The 23,477-nt window shown below is 30.2% G+C and overlaps 1 protein-coding gene across 13 annotated transcripts in view; it reads left to right on the forward strand.

Annotated features, from left to right (window-relative positions):
- shep (alan shepard) overlaps nt 1–23,477 on the forward strand; it is a 535,390-nt gene that overhangs the window by 480,699 nt on the left and 31,214 nt on the right. Inside the window, exon 1 of one of the 13 annotated variants that reach the window (XM_014428366.3) lies at nt 9,704–9,851. The exons of the other annotated variants lie outside the window; for them this stretch is intronic. Within the exon in view, the coding sequence (XP_014283852.1) occupies nt 9,801–9,851 (51 nt within the window). The 5' untranslated portion in view covers nt 9,704–9,800. Of the gene's footprint in view, nt 1–9,703; nt 9,852–23,477 lie in introns of those variants that run through there. 13 annotated transcript variants of the gene reach the window in all.

The raw sequence follows: 23,477 nt of genomic DNA on the forward strand, positions 1-23,477 counted from the left end.
ACGTATGAATATAAATTTGGCAAATCAAAATTTGTCCGAACAACTATAAATCAATTTATTTTAGCAAATTTCATATAAACTATTAGTCCTACGAAGATATACATCATAAAATACTTTATAGCTCATTAAACTAGCTTTAATTTGAGTGCTAATCGACATCTCTACATCAAATAGTTTTTGAGATATAAATTTATCAAAATAAATTCATTAACTACTAAGTACATCCTATACAACATTTTTATGAAATACGTCTCGAAGACTATTTAACGTAAATAACTCTATTAGGGCTCATATTTTAGCAAATTTGCTCTTCTTCAAATGACTTTCTCTTAGGTTTTCTTGTGTTGTTCCTACTTTTTGAGATATAGAGCACCGAATGAAAAATTCGTTTTTTTTATCGCTTTGAAACAGCCGCCACTTTTTATTCCCCCTACTTATATATGTCAGACTCATTAATTTGGACTAGTAATTATACATTGCTTTAATTAAAGTGATAAAAAATTGGGGCGAGATAACTGCTTTTTTTCTTCTCTTGGGCTTTTGTACTATTAGTTGTAGGGACTGGGCGTCTTAAAGCAGTGGTCCCCGAGGGTGTGTGTGAATGGCACATTCTGTAAATATTACAGTTTCTTTGTATTGTTTTTTCTCCTTTTCCTAAATATTCGTCAGTTCTAAGGATAGCTGTGCCACAATTTTATTTTTCAAGCCAGCTAGGGTGCCGTGAAATTTTTTTAGCCCTCTAGGGGTGCCGCATTGGAAAGGTTTGGGAACCGCTCCACTAGAGCGATCATTATATTAATATAAAAAAAAATTGAATGATTGAAGTTGAAATTAATTTGATGAAACACTGGCCACCTTTTTTTTTTTTTTACTTGATAGTTTCAATGGAATATAAAATAAACGAGGTGGTGGGTGGGGGTACGGTCAGTGAAAAACACAAATAAGTAAAAACTTATTAGTGTCAAAGTTTCGGCAGAATTTTTGGCTTTCATCATCGGGATAAGAACAAAAAACAAGCTACGACCATAATGAATAAAAGGAGTCACAGAATGAATAGAAATTATGAAAATAACCAAGAATACAGATACATAAATATTGTCTTTATTATCTGTTATATATTTACTCAACATAAGGAATAGAGAATGCAACGTTTGTTAGAATTTTAAAATGCTGCCATCATTGGCTGAGGATGTTCAAACTGATTACTCGGTTTAAGGAGCCTTAAAATAAAAGGAAATTGTAAATTTTTAACAGACAGCCTGGGATACAGTTTACGCTCTTCGGTTTCAGTGCTTCTCTTATGGGCCGTATCCCGCGCCCCGTAAATTGTCACCATCTGGGTCTTCCATTCCCCATGGCCTTGGATATCCATATAGGAGGAAAGCCTCGTAAAAGGTCTTATAAACAGAATAGCTCATGTTTGTGTTCAAGTCTTCCATGCTCTCAGGGTCCGGAGTGCGATGCGAAAATAGATTCACCTTTTTTTTGTATGTTTGATTGCCATCGTATTTATCTGCAGATGGATGGCCGAAGTTCTATTGGCTTTGAGATTGGAAATGACAAATAAACCAAATTTGTAATTTGTTAGAGTAATAATTTTGAAGAGGGAATAATTTAAAGAGATAGTAGTTAGAGGTAAAATTCCAGTGTGAAATCGAAAATTAAGGACGGAATGTAGAGTTATGTATATATGTTTTTCGAGATGACAATATAATATAAGGTGAAAAAAATCCCAAAAATTGTAATATTTTAAATCTATTTTCTTATTTAAATATCTTCTTTTCTTTTTTTTTTTTTTTTTTTTTTTTTTTTATCTTTTATAGAATATCATAACAGTTATCACTAGTACTGATAATAATAGATAACGTTCCTGTTTAACTTTGTAACACTACAGGTTTTTGTTGAAATTTATTTATTGTAAATATATAATCTTTTAAATATCTTGAGACTGGTTATTATTGTTTAAATTAAATAAATTATATAAGTCCAACATTTCGGCCAATTCGGCCATCCTCATGGACTTTGTTTATTAATAAATATTAAAATCTGCCATTGTTGGGCAATAGGTAATAGTGATAACTGATCTCATTTATACTGAAATAAAAACAAACAGAATAAAAAATAATATAAAATAAAATAAGAATATAATAAATAAATAAAAAAAAATCTAAATATATAAAACAGAAGGTAAAATAAATATAATATTAATAAAATTAAAATAATCACTAGTAACATTTATACTTTTATTTACAATATTATGGGTATATGATTGTGAACAGCCTTATTTAAAGTCATGTTAAATGTTAAATGCATAAGAGCTCCTACTGAATTTTTTGAGCAACCTTTCCATCCAGAACTTCATGATATCGTTTACTTCTAATTTTCCGTCAAAGTAATTTATTACAACATGCCCACATAGACTGAAAAGTGGAAGTTGTGTAAAAGTTTGGCTTCTGAGTTTCTTATTGATCTTCTAACTTGTGAGGATGAGAATCAAGATGGGCTATTTGACAACTGTCATTACATTATTGTTATTGTCATCCATTGCTTTATTAGTTATAAAAACATCCAAAACAATACCAACACAATCAAAACACAAACTACGAGAGAGTAACCTAACACGACAACGAATACTGGTGACGAGCTCAGCTGGTGTGCTACGTGACGTCATTCTCCATTTAACAGACCTAGTAACAGACTCTCAATTATGTTACATGTTAATATCGTTTTAACATTGTAAAAGAAGGAAATATTTTTCCATTTAACACGCCTTAACGTGTTAAACTAATGATCATACCTCTTATTTACACTATCGACCTCATCGATTTTTGAGCCCACGTGTAAGGGTTAGAGCTGGGGTAAGGACAATCTTAAATACAATTTTAGAACTACATCCATTTTTTAAAAACTTTATGCAGGCTATTCTGCCCTGGTCAGTAATTTCACTCCAAATTTACCCTATTTTGTCAATTCTTCACATAAAATTGAAACCTTAAATTGGATAAAATTTATTTTATTTAAACAATTGATTTATTTTGTTGCGAGAATTGAGAAGAGTCGAATATAAAATTTGAGAAGAAATCATAAAAATATGAAACAATGTTCGGAACTGGAATTTATTCGGAACTTTTATGATATAACCTGTGAGGGAAGACAGAACTGCTTATCGCCATGACAACACGGAAGAAGGGTGTGGTATAAACTCACCCCAACCCCTCCAGCAGTTTAATTAAGTCCCCCGATCGATTATACGTTAATTAAATTAATTTATTAACTGTTTGCTAATAGTTTTAATAGCAAAATTTAATATTTATTGATTTAATTAATATCTTTCAAAAATTTATTTAAAGGATTAGTAGTAGGTACATCTAATTGGAGATTTCTAAGTAACTACGTGCCAAACTGATGTTTTTATTTTTTTTTTATGTAAGTCGATAAACTTTTTGATCTAGTTTCAAATTAAAATGGGCTAATTACGACAACTACTACCTAAACTTTGATCATTTTCTCAAATAATTAAAAAAATTCTCTATTGTTTCCTATTTTGTGAAATATCAAAAAAATATTTCTTTTACGATACTAATATGGTATATTAAACTAATTTGAAGTTAATTTATTGTAATTTTAAATAGCTTTTATTCCACTCCATAACAGATTTTATTCAGTATTTTTAAAAATTAAATTCTAATAATGAATGAATATTTTATTCAGTATTTTCTTAAAATTAAATCCTAATAATCAGAATAAATGAACGATGCTAACTGGAAATATAGAATATTAATTATTTATTTGTTTTTATTTCAGTTTAATAAAAAATATATGATTAAAATTTATATTCACAGTTTTCATTGTCTTTTTCTTCTGTCCATTACAATTTAATCAAATATTAATAATTACAACTTGACCATTTTTTTTTACTTTCAAATCCTACTAGTCTTTATTTAGTTATGACTTTCTTAGGAAAACCATATAGCTCATTTACATCAAATTAGTTCTGTATGCTTGTTTTGGCAGAACAAATATTTTTACGATTGAGATAATTTTTTATTTTTTTGGAACAATAATTAGTGTTCTTGCGAGTAGTATAATTGAAGCTAATAGTCGAATAGAACTCATTTGGGTTCAAATTGTTATAAATTTTGTCAGCTTTGAATAAGAAACCGCAAACTATTGTGTGGCGCATAATTTTGGAGTTATTTAGTAGTAATTGAAGAAGATCGGAAATATTCTAATTTCTACAAAAGCAAACTTCTTCTGGTATGGGTATGTAAATGAAAATATAGGTTCATACTGAAACATATGTATTTTGCAAATAGTTCTATGATATTTATTATAATCACTCGTACCAAGTTCTTCTTAATGTTATTTCTTGATTTATAAATATTAGTATACCATTTAAAAATTTGAAACACAACAAAAACAAGTTTTGTTTGTTTATATCAATAACACTTAACTCGAACTTTGTTATCTATTCGAAAGGCCAAATTTTGATTTGTATCATATTTCTAATAAAAGAAATAAATTTTTATAGGAACTAGAACGTTATTTAAGGTAAAATCTTCGGCATTTTCTCAACTGTTTACGAAACTCCAAAAAAAAAGGCTTGAAAAAAATTATTGTACTCATATCTCAAACTGTCCTTGTAGTAATTATTAAATTGTAATTAAATAATTAATTTCACTCTACTCTATACATCAAGTTTGTTGTGATACATTTCATATTTGTTTTGTTTATTGGAATTTAATAAAAATAAAAAAATTAACAGTTTTTTCTTAAATTATTTCGGTTAAATTCTACTTGTTAATGTAGTTAGTTATCTAATATTTTTAAGAGAAATATTTTACATAAAAATTCTGTTATAGTCTAAAATAAAAACTAATTCAACTCACATCAGTTGTTTTTTTTCTGTATGCTCATAGCAAGAATATTATTGGCAATATTTCACAAACTAAGAGAGTTAGGGTAATTGTTGGGGGACAATTGGTTATGTTTGGAGAGCTCTATTCTAGAAATCAATAGTCGTACAAAACTTATTTTGGTTAAACATTGTAACAACTTTACAAAGTTTCTGGATCCTTTTCTGTAGTTTTCAAGTTATTTAGTAACAATTGAAACCCGAGATTTCAATCTTGTTCCTTCTACAAAAGAAACTTATCTGGTAATACCATTTTCTCTTTTAGTAGGTTCATAGAAGGAACCGAAATTCGGTATCTAGAACCTAAACAAAAAAATCCGTGTTGACCTGTGTTATCAATATTTAAATAAAACTTTATCTTCCAAAGATAAAGAAGAATAATGAAATGTTATCCTCTTGCAAGGCCCTTAGATGACTCACTCCAAGTGACCACAGGCTCATGAGTCACCTAAGGGCCTCCAGAAGGTTACCATGATTTGCCCGTTCACTTTTTTCCCATGTCACTTGTTTTAGGACATTAACTTCTAATTACCTTTCAGTTTTGCAAGGATTTGGTATATATTTTGAGATTTCTGTGCCCTAAGACGTAACTAGCTTACTTTCTAAAGTTTAGTCCTTGTTAGTGGATGCTAACTAATCTGCCATGGAAAGGTTTGTCTCACTCTGAAAAACCAAACTAATTAAAAAATATAATCCGGAAAAATTTGTTTAAATTTTAGAGTTCTTTCGTTATGGAATGGATTAAAACTTTTAGTTCAGCTTATAAAAACTATAGCAACTTTCGTCAGGTCTTGATTAAACTAAGAAACTTAAGTTGTTGAAAATTAGTTTTAATTAATTAAACATTGAACTAATATAATGACGGATTTTCCGTAGCCTTGATTAATTTTCAGTTGAACTTACTCCATAACGAGTTATTAGTTTTAAACTGACTTTATTTTACTATCCTAGACATTTAAGGTTTCAGCTTATAAAGTTTCTAAAATAAAATGAAAAAAAAAAATCAATTTATAAATTAGGAAACATAAAATGTTTTATAATCATTCGTTGGATCTTTTTTACTAGCGATATTTTTTTTTTAATTTAGTTATTATTTCAGAATTTATATGCTATGTGAATTCATAGTATTTTATTGACTCAAGCCACATGAGCGATTCTTACAGAAATTGTCAATCCTACTATTAAAAAATTTAAAAGTTGTACCAAAAGTTTTGACTGTTCCTATTAAATTTTGGATGTCTGTCATACATGAATATGTATGAATAATATATTTTCTTTTTGTGATTTGTCATTCGTTTGTACTCTTCGTTCGTTCGTAATGTTTATAAATTTATAAACAAGATTATAGCTGGAATACGATAATCGTATATGCAATTTTTTCGATTAATTTCTTACAACTTTTTCATCATTCCTGTTAAATTTCCAAGACTGAAACAACAAAAGATGCTGTTACTGTTTATTTGATTTTTTTGTAATTTATTTATTGTTATTTACAACTGTATAAAAATATATATAAGTAAATTTGCTGTTAGTGATAAAATGACATTATACAATCATGTGGAATCTGCCCATTTATAGTACTCGAATTTATTTAAGGTAAATAGAAAGTTGGTTTTTTTTTTGTTCTCCGTAGTTTTCTTCTACAAATAAGGAATAAGAAGTCAGTAAAAGAATGAAATGCCGCACCCATGAAAAATCTCATATTTGAACGCATTGTATTCGTACTTTTCAACAAACTATATGAATATTCTTAATAAGTTAATTAAGATACTAAAATTTTAAAGTGTAATAGTGTTTTAATAGGGGCTCATATCGCAACATTTGTATGGTGCGTACCGCAAACATTAAAAATACGCGTTAGATTCACGGTCGTCTTCCCACATTGAGAAGTAGCACGGCTTAATAGTTATGATTGCTTTCTTAAACTATAACCTATAACTATAACCTATAAACTATAACCTAGTTTAACCTGCAATTGGCATGAAGGAGAACCGACCGAAGAAAACTAAGTCCAGTAAAATTAGAGATAACTAATGAAGTTACTGAATGAAACTGAAACCCTAAGACAAATTTCTTCAGCTTCTGTTTTTATTTAACTTAATATGAAAAAAATGGGAGTTATTTTTTCAATTTTGAACATTTAATTAAATGTTACTGTAAGTCTCGAATTTGTAATTTGCTTGTTAGTTAGAGTTTGAGATCTGAAAAGCCCGAAAAGTTTAGGTTATGACAAAGTGTGGGAATGAGATTTCGACTGTTATAACATAATGTTTTCAAAGTTCGAGTTTTTAAAATAAAATTATTAAATGATATCTTAAATCTATAATAAGAATTCTAAATATTTCAAGTGCTCCTTAGAATTTCTCCTTCTTAAAATATTTGTCTTTAGCCTACGCTCATCACGACTTCAGCATCTATATTTTTTTAATTGCTTGAATATTAATTAATTAATATTAAAAATCATTATAAATTAATTTTCTTTTCAAATATAGATCCATGAAATGCTGGAACAATATTTCTGTATTTAACAAATTATTTCTTTGAGGCCGTATCTAAGTAACCTTGTTAGAAGGTTTTTTCTTTATTTGCTATTAGTTTCATATAACGAAGTTTCTTTACGTGAATGTTTAATTCAATAATTTTATTGTGGTATGACAACTATAATAATATTAATTGTAGTAATATTCAATGAAATAACAAAGATATTTATATCTGTTTTTGTAATTTACTGTAGCTTATAAACGTGAAGTAAATATTAAAATGACAACATTAATAATACATAAATATTAACGTAATTGTACCTCGGCAATCATACTGATTTCTATTGATTAGATTTAATAAGTTAAATACAAAGAAAAGTTAATAATTAATCATTTTAAAAAAAAGTACTGTTTTTAATATATATTAATGATTATAAAACTTACCTCTGTTGAATTATTTAAAAAATGCACTCTCATTATTAATTTGAATCGATTAAATTACCAGGATAAGTGAAATATAAAATCAATAATTTGTAAAAAAGTAATATATAATATTTTTAGAGTGAGACGGACCTTAATTATTTACTTGTTGTAAGGGACACTACTGAATTTGAGTTAGATCTATGATACTAAATCGTTATAATAAATTCAATAAGTGTTTACAAGAAGGTTCCAGAACAATAATTTTACTGTTACCATCGGTAGTAAAATCACTCAAGGTACTTTTGGGCAATATTTTTATTTGTTGTGCCTAAAAGGTTTTTACCTGGGCGGGTCACGAATCCTTTACACGTGCGAGAGAGCAGTATACAACCATGTACTGCAGAGTTTAAGTGACAGCTTCCAAGTCATAAATCAATAAAATCTGCTAACATTTTAAAATGGCACAGGTAGAGCTTTGAACCAAAAAATATTATTAGTAACTATTGCTGAACAAGAATATTTTACATTAAAAAACAAGAATAAATATGTTGTTTTATTTTTTTTTATTAGTAATATTATTTGTTTTTTTTAAATAATTTTATTTTTAACAAAGCAAGGTTATAAAAATATTAAAAATGTGTTAGAAATAAAAAAATCTGAATTGGAATTTAAAAATTAAATATTTTCCTAGGAGTCTCTGAGATGACAGTATTATAATAATATTTAAGTGATTTCTTTTTTAATTTCAACATATTAGTTTAAAAAATAAATTATTTTTAACAATATTTAGTTGAGCTTATATTTTTACCTTTATTCTACTTTATGTTCTTACTTTTATATTTTAAATTCCTAAACCTCGATTAAAAAATATAATTAGAATAAAAAATTAAATCCCTTCCATATTTGCTTTGTAATTTAATTATAATTGAATCAAGTTAGAATATTATTATAAAACAATGTTTTATTTTCATTAACTAAAATTTGGTTAAAACATAAAAACATCGTATCAATTTCGTAACCCAACTGCCGATTTATGTGTTTTGGTTTCCACTAACATTTTAAAGGTGGCTGTTAAGAAAAAAAGATTTTTTTTTTTAATAATCGCCTATTTTATTATTTTTTTTTTAGTTGCAAAATTATTCAAGTTCGCACCCTCTGTCCTGGATCTTAAAAGTTAGAATTTACCTACTGTTCCTATTCAATTTCCTGCACAAGAAATTTGAACTTGAAGCCTAGACAAGACCGAATTGGGGTGTAAAGTTGTCGAAATGAATAATGTACGAATCACGATAACCTGGCGATAACCGCTCTAAAGGTGGACCGAAACGTGGATGGGATGATTCTTGTCGGCAGCGAACAAACGTTTTTAATAAGTTTTTATGATTATTATATTTTCTTATTATGATGTGTTTATTGTTTATAAATAAGTTCGTTGTTTCACGTCACCATTACAATTTGCGATTATTTTTTTTATTGTGTTTTTCAATTTACGAATAGATATAATTAGTTATTTTTATTAATTTAAAGGTTTAATACGTACCCTTTTAGTTTTCCAACAAACAAAATATTTGACTTGGCTGATTTTCGCGTCTTTCCTTTTAGACATATTTTCTTAAATGTCCTCCACTCATTTGCTTATTATCTTATTCGGGAGCTGAAGGCGATGGTGGGGGAAACGATGTTTGCTTCGTTTCCAAATTCCGGAGCCTCTCGGCCCGATGACCTGAGCCTATTGGCTGATGGCATTGCTCTCTCCCTCCTTCCACCCTACCTTGGCCATCCAGATATCTGGAAAGGAAAAGATAAGGGTAGAAAAGTGTGCTGCACCCAAACGGGCACTCCCAGAACTTGAGTTGGTACTTAGTACCCTTTGAGGACTCACAATTCAGTTTCAGTGCAGTAGTGGTAGTGTTCAAGTGAACTTCTCTCTGCTCTTGTGTGCGTCTCTTGGAATTTAGCAGTCTTCCCTTTGCAACTTTACAATGGCAACATACTTTTACTCCAATTATTTTAACAACCCTTATTATGACCCAGTGAGTTAAAGATCTTATATATTTTACTTATATTTAAGTTTTTTGAAAATTAAAAATTATGTCTATGCATAATAATATAAAGTTTCAATGCCTTCTTATAATTAGTTCATTGCTGAAGTATGTAATTTTATGAACCATTATTGGTTTGGGAAAGTTCACGAATAAAAAACAGGATGAAAATTGTTTCCACTCAATGTAAAACTGTTTTTTAATCATAAAACTTAAATTGTCAGTGAACTTAAGTTTAATTAGATGAAAATTTTAAAAATAATAACTGAAATTAGTTTTGACTTATTAGTAACCAGGACAATCGAAAGTTGGACATAAATCTAAATTAAATAATTGTGTACATCGCTGTCTAGATAAATTATTATTTATTTATTTTTTATATTGAATAATTTGTTTGTCAATAAGTTTGAAAATACTAATTTTTTTATGTCATAAATATTTTAATTTTATTTTCCTAATGTACAAATTGTCTTTTAATTAAATTAAACTGCTTTGGGACAATTTGTTTCGTTTAAATGCATGGTCTTTGCTGAAATGAATGGAGTCATTGTGTTTAGAGGTTACACGGAATTGATGAATTAATTTGAAACCTAAACATATGTCAAAATGAATTATACTTTCTCTGTCAATGAGTTATACTTTTCTGGGTTTTCAATTTTTTTTTTTAATTACACCTTTTTGTTTTTTTCTTTTGAAATACATTTCTGAAATACTTTGGATGACAACAAAAAATATTTACTAACTAATTATTTGTCCGAGTTCTTCATTTACCTGTGAGCTGGCATCCGTAAAGAAAAACAAGATATCATTTATAGGTCCAAAACAACCTTAAAATAAAAAAAAAAAATTGAAATTTCTTTAATATATATATGTCTGTTTATTGTATTATTATCATTTTTTTTCTCGGATAATTGCTTATTCCTACAACAAAGGATGCTTTCTATGAGTCAAGTATTAATGTTACTATTTTTAGTTTCATATAATTTCTCATTCCTTTGTCTAAGGTTATTTTATGTGAGTGAAGTTTTAATTCCGAATAATTGCTTATTTCGATGGTTAAGCTGCTCCTTAATTGTGAATACATTTTTTTTTATTAATTTCGAACAATTGTTTATTTCTATTGGTTAGGTTCTTCTTTGTTATTAAAATTAAAATTTTACTATTTTTTTTTGTTTTCTTTTCTAAAACATTGATTCTAGGATAACATCATTTACTCACTTAACAAATTGCGTACTGATGACGTATAATGGTGAGTCAGTTATTGTAGTTATGACACTCAAGTTGACTCATGTGCGATATTAGATTATTTTTATAAATATAAATTTTATATCGCATTATTACTCTTTTGATTTCTGAATTGCTTTAAATACATGTGGGGGGTGTATATGCAAATATATATATTAGTTTATTTTTAATTGATCAAGTGTTGGTTAAATTAATTTTTGAAATATTATTATTTAATATTCGGTAGATAAATACAATTAAAAAAAATCTTAATTTGTTGAATTGGTGTTATGTTGAAACCATTATAAATCCGCTTGAATCAGATGAATAATATAACCTAAATTTCTTTAATTGATATTTTATTTGATTAATTTAATAATTGATTAATTAAAACCTTTTCCTTCAGAACCGTCTATCGTAAAAATGAGACTCAGATTGGAAGGCACAAAAATAATCGTACTTACTACAGAATAAAGCTTACAGATTCTTTATAAATATAACTGGAAAATAACTTTTTCTTTGTTCATTTAAAAAAATAAAAAATAAAAAATGTATTATCGTCATTGTTCTGTAAAAATAGTGAATTCAACAAATTAAATATTTTTTCTTCACCGGAATAGTCATTGATGTTGGTTTAACTATTTGAAATTCAGTCAGAAATGTCTCTGAACAAAGGTTAGAGCATATGGTAGGTTTTTTAATCTTAATCCGAGGCGACATATTTCCGTGACAACGTATACTCTATGCTAATATTACATAAATATAAATTAAAATCAATCCAATGTTATATATTTGAAATAATAAACCAGTTCACATATTGAATTCAGATATTTATTTTTGCTTGGTTATACATTAATTAATTTTTATACATATGATATAATATCCATTTGTTAAACGAAGTCAATTTCCGTTACGAGACACTTTTTCTAACATGGCATCCCGCAAAATGATTTATAAGACGTTGTCACGTCAAAACAATTTTTCAGAATATGTAAATTTTAAAATATACTCATACTGTAAGAAAGTTGTACATTTTACATAATATTGATGATATTTCAGTAAATTCCTCTCTCTTATATAAAATCTCTTGCTAGTCATTTCTGACACACGGGGAAGCAGGGTTATCTAGAGGGGACCAACCTATTCTAACCATGGGGGAGGAGGGGAGAGGGTCAAGTTTTCGTATGCGAGATTGATATTATATGATTCATTGAGAAATGAATTGAAGTCCCACTTATCAGGCCAGATTCGAACCGGCCCCGACCACAGTTCTCAGGTTGCTAAGATCTGCGCTTCGACCATCTGAGCTACGGACGGCCCTGAAATCTAACACTTTTAATAGGGAATTACGTTGGTCTCCCTATGGCTTATCAATGTACTAAGGAATTCCAGGCTTTTGACCGTACTTAATAAAGTCTCCTCAGTTATATGTATTGAATGCAAGAGCGGAACCAAACATTTTCTTTCAGAGTGCAAATAAAAACAATTTTATAAATTAAAATAAAAAAAGTCTTTATTAGGTCATTTGTTTTACTTCCACTATGTTTTGCAGTGAAGAATACTGAAAGAAGGAAATCCACTGTTATTCGTGAATTCCAAGTCAATTTTAGCGTTAAAACGTCTGTTAAAAATTGAAACAATTTTGAGGGATTTGATCTCAGTAATTTTTTATTTTAATTTTACAATAGAAAAAAAATTTCAAAAAACACTATGAGTATAATAATGTAATTCAAACTATGATATTAGAGGCTGTGGATGGCCGAGCATCTTGACCAACTGACAGGCCTGGGCGGTTCGACTTTTATTTCGTTTTTGGCCCTTGAAATCTCAATTCCTACTATGGTTAGGTTTGATTACCTGTAGGGTAACCCTTCTTTGATGTCCTAAGTTAAAGAATAAAGAACACCAAAATAATTTTCAAAATAAATAAAAAATGTTTATTACCTACTGCTATAAAATACGAAATTCATTAAAGATCCTCAAAAAATCAATTAAACCTGAAAATATGAAAAAAAAAAAAAAACGATAAAAAATTCACTCAGCTATTATTTGCAATTTGAAATGAGTTTCAGAATTTTATGTAACTATGAACTATGAATGAAGGGCCCCTCTCCCTCCCGAGATATATGTGAAAACATTATTAAAAATCTTCTTCTTCTTTTTTTTTAGTGGTTATACATTTGAATTTGAATTTGAAGGAGTTCTGTGTTGATAAAGTCGTAGCTAAAACATTCTAGTGATACCAGAAAAAAACAATCACCTTACATCTACATTATCACGTTGAGACGTTGAAAAAATTTATAGATAATTTGTTGTTAAAACTACTTATAACTTTTATAACAGTACAAAATCTTCACGTTACTTAAGCCGCATTAGGATTTATAAATGGCAAAATATATGATAAGAGCTAAAGTCCTTTTCTAGTTCTGTTCATCGGTTGCTTACACATATACACTGCACGGTCCTAAGTCCACTTACACTTCTCCCTTATCAGCGTAATGGGGGCATAAACTTTTACGGCTTCTTGGGACTGCCGAATCGATTTCGTGGCAACTCTTGGTGTCCTCCAACTCGTCATTATAGTCTTTCATTGCCAAGGGTGGTGATAGTTATTGATATCACGGATCCGTTGATGACGACAACCATCAGAGGTTGTTGTAACGGATTTTGTTGAGGCGGTACCTCAGCAACCTCGAATCTGCAGCGGCCTTGGCGGTTTGCCTTGTATTTTGTGGCCGTCTTGCGGGTTGAAAACTCGAATCCTCTATAGGTTAAGCCTCCTCTCCCTGCGTAAGGTAGAAAATAATCAGGTGGGACCAGCAAAAATAGAACACATTTTTTGTTAAACTAAATAATTTGGATGTTTACCGATCGTGACGAACAGTTGTCTATCCATTCGGGAAAAGACTATCTATCTTCCATAATACGAGGCTGGTTTGAAAAGGTCTCGGAATGTACTAGAAAGAAGTGTGTGTTCCTCGGTGGAACTGCTTTTATTTTTCAACATAGTTTCCCTGTAGACTAATGTATTTGGTCCAGCGATATTCCAATGATCTAATCTCGAATAGGAGATTCCTCCAGGGCTGCAAAATACCTCTACAATTCGGCAGTCAGTTCTTCTGTTGTAGGAAGCCTAGAAAAATTTTCAGCTTGGGTAAGAAATAGTGCCATGAGGTGAATAAGATAGATAAGGCAACAATTCGTACCTCAGTTCATGAAGTTTTGCCATTGGAATAGCTCTTGTGTGCGGGCGAGCGTTGTCCTGATGAAAGAAGACTTTTTCCCTTGCTAAACCAGCCCTTTTTTCGCGTATCTTTTCCAGTAGTTGGTCTAGGAGGTTTGCGTAGTATTGTCCCGTAATTGTTTGGCATGTAGGAAGATAATCTATCAGCAGAATGCCTTTTGCATTCCAGAAAATTGAAGCCATGACCTTTATGGCCGAACGCACTGCCTTTGCTTTCTTTGGTGGTGGTGAATCAGCATGTTTCCACTTTTTTGACTCTGGGGTATAGAAGTGGACCCGAGTTTCATCTGTAGTCACAAACAGGCGCAAAAAATCTTCTTGATTGTGCTGAGAACGGGCAAGATTTGTTTCGGACATTTCCAATCTGGTTCGTTTATGATCCAATGTCAAGAGCCGCGGCACCCATCTTGCTGATAATTTTTTCATTCCTAATTCTTCAGTTAAAACGTGCGATACCCGTTCAGATGACATCCTTACAGCTTCTGCAATCTCACGCCCTTTCAGTCGACGATCCTCCATGACCTTTCTATGCACTTTTACGATAAATTCTGGGGTCGTAGAACTTTTTGGCGTTCCACTAACCGGGTCATCATCTGAGCTCTCCCGACCAAATTTAAACTCGCTGATCCACTTGGCAACAGTTGAATAGGAAAGAGCAGAGCCCCCTAGTGTGGTCTGAAAGTCGGCATGAATTTCCTTTACTTTCATACCTTTCTTTACAAAGTACTTAATCACTGCTCGAATCTAAATTTTATCCATTGTTACAAATCACTATGCATAAAAGAACTACAAAGGGTCGTCACTACCACTCATGCCTCGTGTTCACTCACAAAGGATGTGTGATTATTGCGCGAACTTTTCAAACCATCCTCGTATTACTCTTATTCAATAAGTTCTGCACGCTGTGTCAAATCAATCATGTAGCAGTAAAACTATGTTTCATAGCGCTTTGCCAAATCACTCGTCAAACGCTTCCTAATATGTTTCTTAAGCTCCAGTATTGGTTTCGTGCGGAACTACATTTGTCTCCACTTGGTAGCTTTTCATGGATTAATCATTTGTCGTTCGTTATCTTCTTTTATTCTTAGATTAAGGGCAAACTCTTTCCTTTTAGTGAATGTTGAGAAATAACAGGTGAACTCTCTGAAAACACTACTGTTATTAACTATGTTTCGAATCCGTAGGAAACTTTGAATTCCTATTAAATTATTGCCATTCCCGCCTGATGTTCGTCCCTTTTCTTCCTCGACTGATTTCCTATTCCACCATCGGTATCCTCCATCGACTATTGGTGCTACTGACTTAGAAGAGCATTTCTGATTGACTCGTAACCTCCGAGGACGGTGTTTGCCTAAGACTCTCACGATGGTAAACACACTCAGTAAACTGTTAGCCAATCATGTCTGTTGACAGTGCCTCTCTGAACGGTAAAGTTCATTGTTTTATGGTGGTATTCTCTTTGCTCTACTTTAATAACAAATATTTTATCTTATTATATAATTAAATATTTATTAGTGATAATAACACTATCACTTGATCGGATAACCTGTTGAGATTTATCTGTGTCTTTCGATTAAGTTTGGTCTGGATCGATATTCGAAAGGATTCGGTTATATTTTTCGACGAAAGTTCTTTTTTATAAGTCTATCTCCGATTTGATTGAAAGCTGTAGTTTGTCAAGCTTACACATCAGTGCCGTTAGTCCAATTTATTTAGTTTAAACAACATGTATTCCTGACATAACATCTGTAGCGACAGTGGAATATATATCCCTCCAAACTAGAGTTTTCGTATTCGATATTAGACATCCTTTATCCAAAGGTTATGTCTTCACGAACATTCATTAATCCGGTACCATTGTCTTAAGTTGGAGTTGTACTTTCATTTCCATTTTTGCTGTTTAGCATCTACATACACGCTTACATCACATCCACATGGGATTCTATCATATAATATAATAACAATACTTATCATAAATTATAGGCTAACTAACTTCTAATTATAAAATAAAAATAAAAAACAAAAATAAACTAAAGATAATTAACAAGTAAGAGCAATTAATGTTTATATAAATACTTAAAGTTTTAAATTAAAATTGGAAATATCATAAGTAAATTATCTTGGTAGGGAGCGAGATGGCACTTTTATTGCCCCATGATATTTTATTTCTACAAAAAACAGTTAAATACTGATTTTTGAATGTCCAAAAGTGTTTTTCTGATTTTTCATTTTATAGGAGTGATTTGATTATTAACAATAAAGAGTTAATTTGATTTTTGAGTGCCTAGAAGTGTTTTTTTTTTTTGTTATATCTACAAAGAAATATTTTTTACAAAAAAAATTCAACTTTTTACTTTAGTATAATTATTTTTTTATTTATATCTTTCCTTTTATTTACGATTCATTTAAATTGTTATGAAAATACTTTTTTCCCCTTTGATAACCAGAATCTGCCATTAGAATATTGAGACCAAAATCTAAAATCCATACACAATTTCTAAGAGAACTTTCCTCCTTTCCATTCTCCGAGGAAATTTAATGCTTTTCGATATTTATGATGTCCCGGAAAATGAAGGCATCTTGTAAAATTTTCCTCCTGATGAAAATAGGGTGAATGTGATTCAATTTTCCAAAACCTTGTTTGCATTATTTCCTCCTTTCATCGGCTAAGGCTTCGAGACTTAAATTTCCAACTTAGGCCATCATTTTTTTTTTTCAAAAAGTTTATCGGTTGAAGGAATAAAAATCATCCAATGTCGTACTTAATCCTCGGTGGAGCTTCAACACTTATAACAGATGAATACATTTATTTATCGATTTGTACAGTCTGTTTTTGTATTAAATAAAATAGAATCGTTTATTTCAGAAAGGAAACATAGGTTTGTAGAAATCAAGAAAAAATTGTCTACACTACACATGTGAATCCTTAAAAATTTACCAATCTGTTCAATTTTTCAGTCTATCCCTTCTCCTTCCTTCCTGAGATTTAAAATTTTGGATTTTTATTTTATTTTTTAAATTAATTTGACAAAATATTTAAGAAGAATACATTAAATATAGTATAATTTATTCAATAATCATGGTTATTAAAAGATATGAAACTCTAATTTTCTTTATTTTTTTGAAAAACAAATTTAATATATATATATATATATATGAAATAGGAATTCCCGGACTTTATTTTCAGAAATGAAATTATCTAAATAACACAAAACAATTTAGCAAATTTCTAGCTCTTTTGTTAGATTTTCCTTTATAATATTCATGAAAACAGATCACTAAGGTATTGAAATAAAAATTAAGTATAAAATAAAACTATATAACACTTCATTAAAATTAAACATTAATTAAAAAAATATTATTATCATATATAAAATACCTCTGTTATGGGAGTGTAGGATAAAGGTTTTGCATGAAATCTGTAACAATTCCCAGTAAATTAATTTTTTTTTTATTAAGTATTTCCACCGGTATCATTCATGAATCATTTGTTCGACCCGTTCCGCCTTTTCGTCACTCATTAGAATTCCTCTGTTTATTAAAATTTATATTCTGCTATTAACAGTTTATTAAATGTCAAATTGTAATATAATCTATATTGAAAATAATAAGAGCAGTTTTATGGAGTTAGTCATTCTGTCAATTAAAAGGCTCAAATATAATTTAATTGAAATGAAAAAAATAACTATTTAATAAATACTATGGCATAAAAACATTAATCTGGTTGTTAATACTAACTATACTAAATCTTTTATTTATGTATTCGTCATTCTCAAGTACATTGCATGACTTTATATGTTACATTGTATTTTTTTCTTAAATCTTAGGCTTTCCATTGGTATATGATAAGTCTATATTACTAGCCCTATTTCAATGTGTTTTAAATCTGAAAAATGTTTCTTCCCTCTTATCTCCTTAGTTAAATTTCATCTAAAAAATTAATAAAAATAGTCAACACCAGTATAATAATTAACCCAAAAATTACGAAATCCTTTCATAGTTTATATCTATCCATTTTTCAATACTGATAAAGTGTGAAACGCATAATTTTTTGAACAAGCAAAATTAGAGGTACTTTATTAGAAGTCAATTTGAAAACTATTACAATGAGGATAATATCTGACTAATATTAAAGAGCCAGGCCTTTTTCTTCCTGCTATCATTATATATCTGCCTTCATATAATTGATGTTAAGATTCTGGATAACTCATGAGTTATGAAAATTAAAAAAAAAAAAGTATAAAATGAAACTATATAAGAATTTAATACTTGATGGGAGTAAAACTTTAATTTAATAATTTATTATTAAATCCAAACATTAGTGGATATAGAATACCTCTGTTGTGGGAATTTGGGGGAGAGGAAGTTTTTGCATGACATCTATTAACAATTCATATTATATTTTTCATCTTTATTAAAGTTTTCACTAAATTCATTTTTTTATTAAGCATTTCTACTCTTTTATTATTTTTAAAAAAAATTCTCAAACGTTTTAATAAACTTTACCGTGTTATTATATTTATTTGCCTTCAGAGAATCTAATTTAGGGAAGTAAATATAGACAGTTTTGGACTCATTACCTCTGTAAAATGAACGATTTAATTCATGATGTTTACATTCATTTAGATAGATATACTATACTATCACAATTCTCTGCCTTTTTGTAGGAATTTTCACTATCTCGTAATTCACTAAACCGAGCTAATAGGATTTTAAAAATCCATCCACTGCCTTCATTAGTAGTCAGCACTATGCACGGCGGAAGTATGTCCTTTACTCCCTGAATAGGTTTCCAAATTTGGTCCAAAGCGCCGTTACGCATTTTTTAATAGCTCTGAGAGGAATATTTAAGATGAGTTGTACATTCTTCTCATCTTAGCAACATATTTCTGCTATTTGTTATATTAGTGAGTTTATATTTATTATAAATTAGAGTGCTACCAATGGGTTGCTTCTTTACACGCCTGTATCACTCCATAATAACATACATCAAATTTACTTAATGTATAATTATGCACAGTTGTAAATTTCAATATAGATAAAAAAAAATATTTATTATACCATTAAACTTCATGTTATTAGACAATATTCTTTTGGTTGAGCTTAAATTTATAAATCATGTGGTGAGATAAAATAATTTGTTGAAGAAAATTCAAGAAATATGTTACTGTGTAGGGAATTGAAAATTGTATTATACTTACTTATTATTATGATTTCGAACTCATTGGGCGGAAAATGTGGCATTATCTTGACCGTTGGGCTCCTTCAAGGAGTGCATGCCACCCAACCCGCACTTCACATGTTCTTGTTTATCCTCTTTGTCTTGGCTCGTGGAATGGACTATAGGAAATTTGCAATCCAAAAATCAATCAATTATCCTAATACTATATTAGTTTACATTTTTATTTTAAATTAACGTAAATGTCCTAAATAAGAAAATAACCCAAATGTTTGTTAAATTGTTATAAAACACAATCTGCTGTATCAAAAGTTTAAAAATTAAAATAAATTAATTTAAAGTTTAAACTTTCACACAAAAACAAAAAACAAATTTGCCTTATGGTTCCTTACATTACCTTATAGGAATTCAAATTGTTTGTTACGAAATTTAAAAAAAAAAAATATTGGTATAGTTTATAAAACAAAATTTCACTAGGAATATCTGTTGTTTTACGGTATGTTTAAATAAAACATTAATGGGTTTAATCAAATTGTATTTATTCTTAAAATTTGCTATTCAGCTTCTAAATGGTCCCTTTTCAGAAATTCTGGGAGCCTGAACTAGATTAGAAATAAATCTGGGTGCTTTTTTTTTTTTTTATTGGTAAATTAAAGGTAGTCAATCGCTGGTGAGTCTCGTCATTTTAAAAACAAATATTTTTAGGTTCTGGAGGTTTTGCATCATAGAACTCGAAATGAATTATGATAATTCCTTAATTAATTTATTTTTTCTGATTCAAAAACTAGTTTTTTCCCAAACATGATAATCTCTCCCCCCCCTCTCGCTCTCTCTCTCTCTCTCTCTCTCTCTCTCTCTCTCTCTCTCTCTCAGTGTCAGGTTCAGGGAGAGATGGTCCCGTACGCTGCCTGCTGAAACGTGACTACAGGAAGGACATAATAGATTCCAGAGCCTTTATTACCAAGATACCTGGAGAAGATAGCAACCGAATCCGTGTTTATTTAATTAGCCAACTTTACTAAGTTTACAAGAATTTTACGTCTCGTTAGTTGGGTGAGCTTCACTGTGTACATGGAAACCCATCAAAAACATTAAAGATTGTATGTTATCTATAAGATCAACCTTAAATATTTAGAATAACGTTTCTTATTTTTTTTTTGTAAATAAATATACGAATTACCATAAAAAACAAATAAATAATTGTGACAACAGTCATTTCAGTTTCTTTAATTAATGAAACTAAGTTATATTAGTGATGAGAAGTGGAGATATAGATATATATGAGAAGAAGAGACTTGGCTGTCAGATTTTCTGCTAGCAGCCCAGATAAAGGCTAGAAATTCTGGCCGAAAGTTGGCCCTGTTAAAGAAGTTATTTCAACTTCTATATTTCAAATTCAAATATTCTGAACGCACCCCAACCATCTTCTCCTCATAAGTTATATTAGTTTGTTTCAATTCACGGCTTGCAGAAAACTGGTGGAATTATGCGGAGTAAATTTCGTTTTTGTACGATCTTGGTACCAATAATGTGACTGTCGGATTTTGGTTGCGACCATTATAAACGCCTAGTTTTGAACCATCTCTGATGGATAAAAAGTATGATAAACAAAAACTTGAAACTTTAAAATTTAAGTTTACTGACTGATGAAAAAAAAATGCAAGTTAATCATTTGGCCCATGTTGTGTATCAAGAGTTAGTCCAACAATGTCTGGAGAGTATATTTTGTACTTGGCCTGGTCTGGAAATTATTTTTGGATGAAAAATTTTCCATATGTTTATATTATCCTAATAGATTGTTTAATTAATTAATATATTTGGCCAATTAAATTAAAAAGTTAATCTGAAAAAAAAAACCTTTGTTGAGTTCGCATTTTTTATGCGTGATGTGCAGCTGCGGTCTCAATCAATATTTGTACTTTTTATATAGATTTTAGATGACAGTGTATATGTGGATGTGGGTGCGTGTATATATATATCAGTTTGTCCCGATTGTTCGTGTTGTGCGGACATTAATGAACCTACTTATGTCTGCAGACAAGACAATTGAGTTCCCAACCTGTACTAACCTTGCATTGTAGTGATTGGAAATTTTTACATATATTGTTTGTTATATCTGAGGAACTTATCATGTGGGACCTGTTGGTCTTATAGCCGAACCTAGATGGCTATCTACAGTTTGCTCTCGTGACAACCGAATATATATATAAAAATAAATATGTAATACTTATTGAGAATAGGCTCCTGGAGCTCTGGAATCTGCCTCATCTTAGAGCACTGGTTGTAGAATAAGTGATATAATAATTCTTCAGAGCCATGAAGATTTAAATAAACCTCGTACAGTAGTCGCATATGTCAATTACCTTCCCGAGTTTATGGAACTTCTCGTAGCGAGGCCCGTTAAGAGACGTGACAGTGTTGGAGATCGCAATCGCTATTGACAGATTCCATGCATGGAGGACGGAACTTGTAGAGTTTGTTGGTTAGAGAAAATATGGAAATAGTGGCGATGAAACTTGTGCCTTGGAAGGAACCTCATCCGTCTTTATACCGCTAGGGGTCGCTAGGAAGGCAGGTATTCTAATGGTGGGGAATAGCAATGGATAGTTGTCTACTGGTTGCTGGCTCCATGTCTGGAGTTGAGGTGCAACTTGTTTATCTTTTAAGTTGAATAAATAGAAGTTAGTCGAAGGTGTGAAGTGGAATAATGGTACGATTTATAGGAGAGGCGGCTAGGGATCGTATTCATCCAATGCCGGATAACAGAGATAAATGTTAGTAATTGGTTAGTTATTTGACCCACAACTCTTGGTGAGAGTTTTTTTTTCAAACAAAAATTGAATGTTTCATTATTAGAACAAAGTAGATAATTCCAGTATAATGTCTTCTCATGAGTGTTATTCTTCTCTAATTTGATTTGACGGGAAAATGATTTGTCTGGAAAGGGAAGACAAATAATTTGTAAAAAAAAATTTAACTTTCTTTTTTAGCACCAAAACTTAGTACGGCGGTGATTATGCTCGCGATAATAGAATTTGACTTTGATATACACACACGTACGAATATGAATATATAATTATAACCACTCATATATACATCATAGTTTATAGACTATTAGATATTTTGATTTCCCTATAACCTAAGCCCTAGGCGATGGAGCATGGAAAACTACCAGGTATAATAACAGTAACTCAAGGTGCCCTAATTTAGTTAGAAGATTAAGGGCACAAATAGGGCAAGCCGATTAAACGGAATAGGGCAAGTAAATAAAGATAAAAGTAAAAAACAAGTTTAGAAGCAATAAGAAGAAGAGGAGAAGGAGATCATGAATGGGAAGAGGAATGCGGGGAGGTTGTCGCCCTGGCCCCGCCCCAGCGCTCCGTTACTGCTCTTCCGTTTCCTTACCGGGCTCTTCCGTTCTAGAGTAGGCCGAGGGTACGGCAGGTAGGAGAACAGGTATAGGAAGGAGAGGAGGGGATAGTACAAGGCAATATGGAACGCTGGTTAGGTGCTTCACTATAGGTTCTTTATATTTAAATTTGGAAAATAAACCTTGGAACCTTAACCAAGTTATTTCGCCCTAATTTTTAATTAATACGTGAGTTAATAAAATACGTAAGTCAAAGTTAATGAATCTATGGGGAATAAAAAATCGCGTTTTTTTTTCAAAACGTTACAAAAATTAATTTTTTATTAGTAGCTCCATATCTTAACAACTACTTGAACACTTAAAAATTTAATAGCCCATCAGTTAAAGTAGAATAAATTTGGTATTTATGAGCCATGATAGAGTTGTTTGCCATGAGAAACAGTTTTTCAAAAAGCAACATTTTTAAATTTCTATTAATTATTTTTCAAGTGGTTATAATGGCATATCTAAATTAAATTAATTTATAGGAAATTCAACCCCATTTTACTAATTAACTCTTCGTTTCCTTGGACATTTTGAGCTGTACCACCTCATCTTTAA

This window comes from Halyomorpha halys, unplaced genomic scaffold (assembly GCF_000696795.3).
Source record: "Halyomorpha halys isolate HHAL.00 unplaced genomic scaffold, Hhal_1.1 Scaffold712.1, whole genome shotgun sequence".
Lineage (NCBI taxonomy): Eukaryota > Metazoa > Arthropoda > Insecta > Hemiptera > Pentatomidae > Halyomorpha > Halyomorpha halys.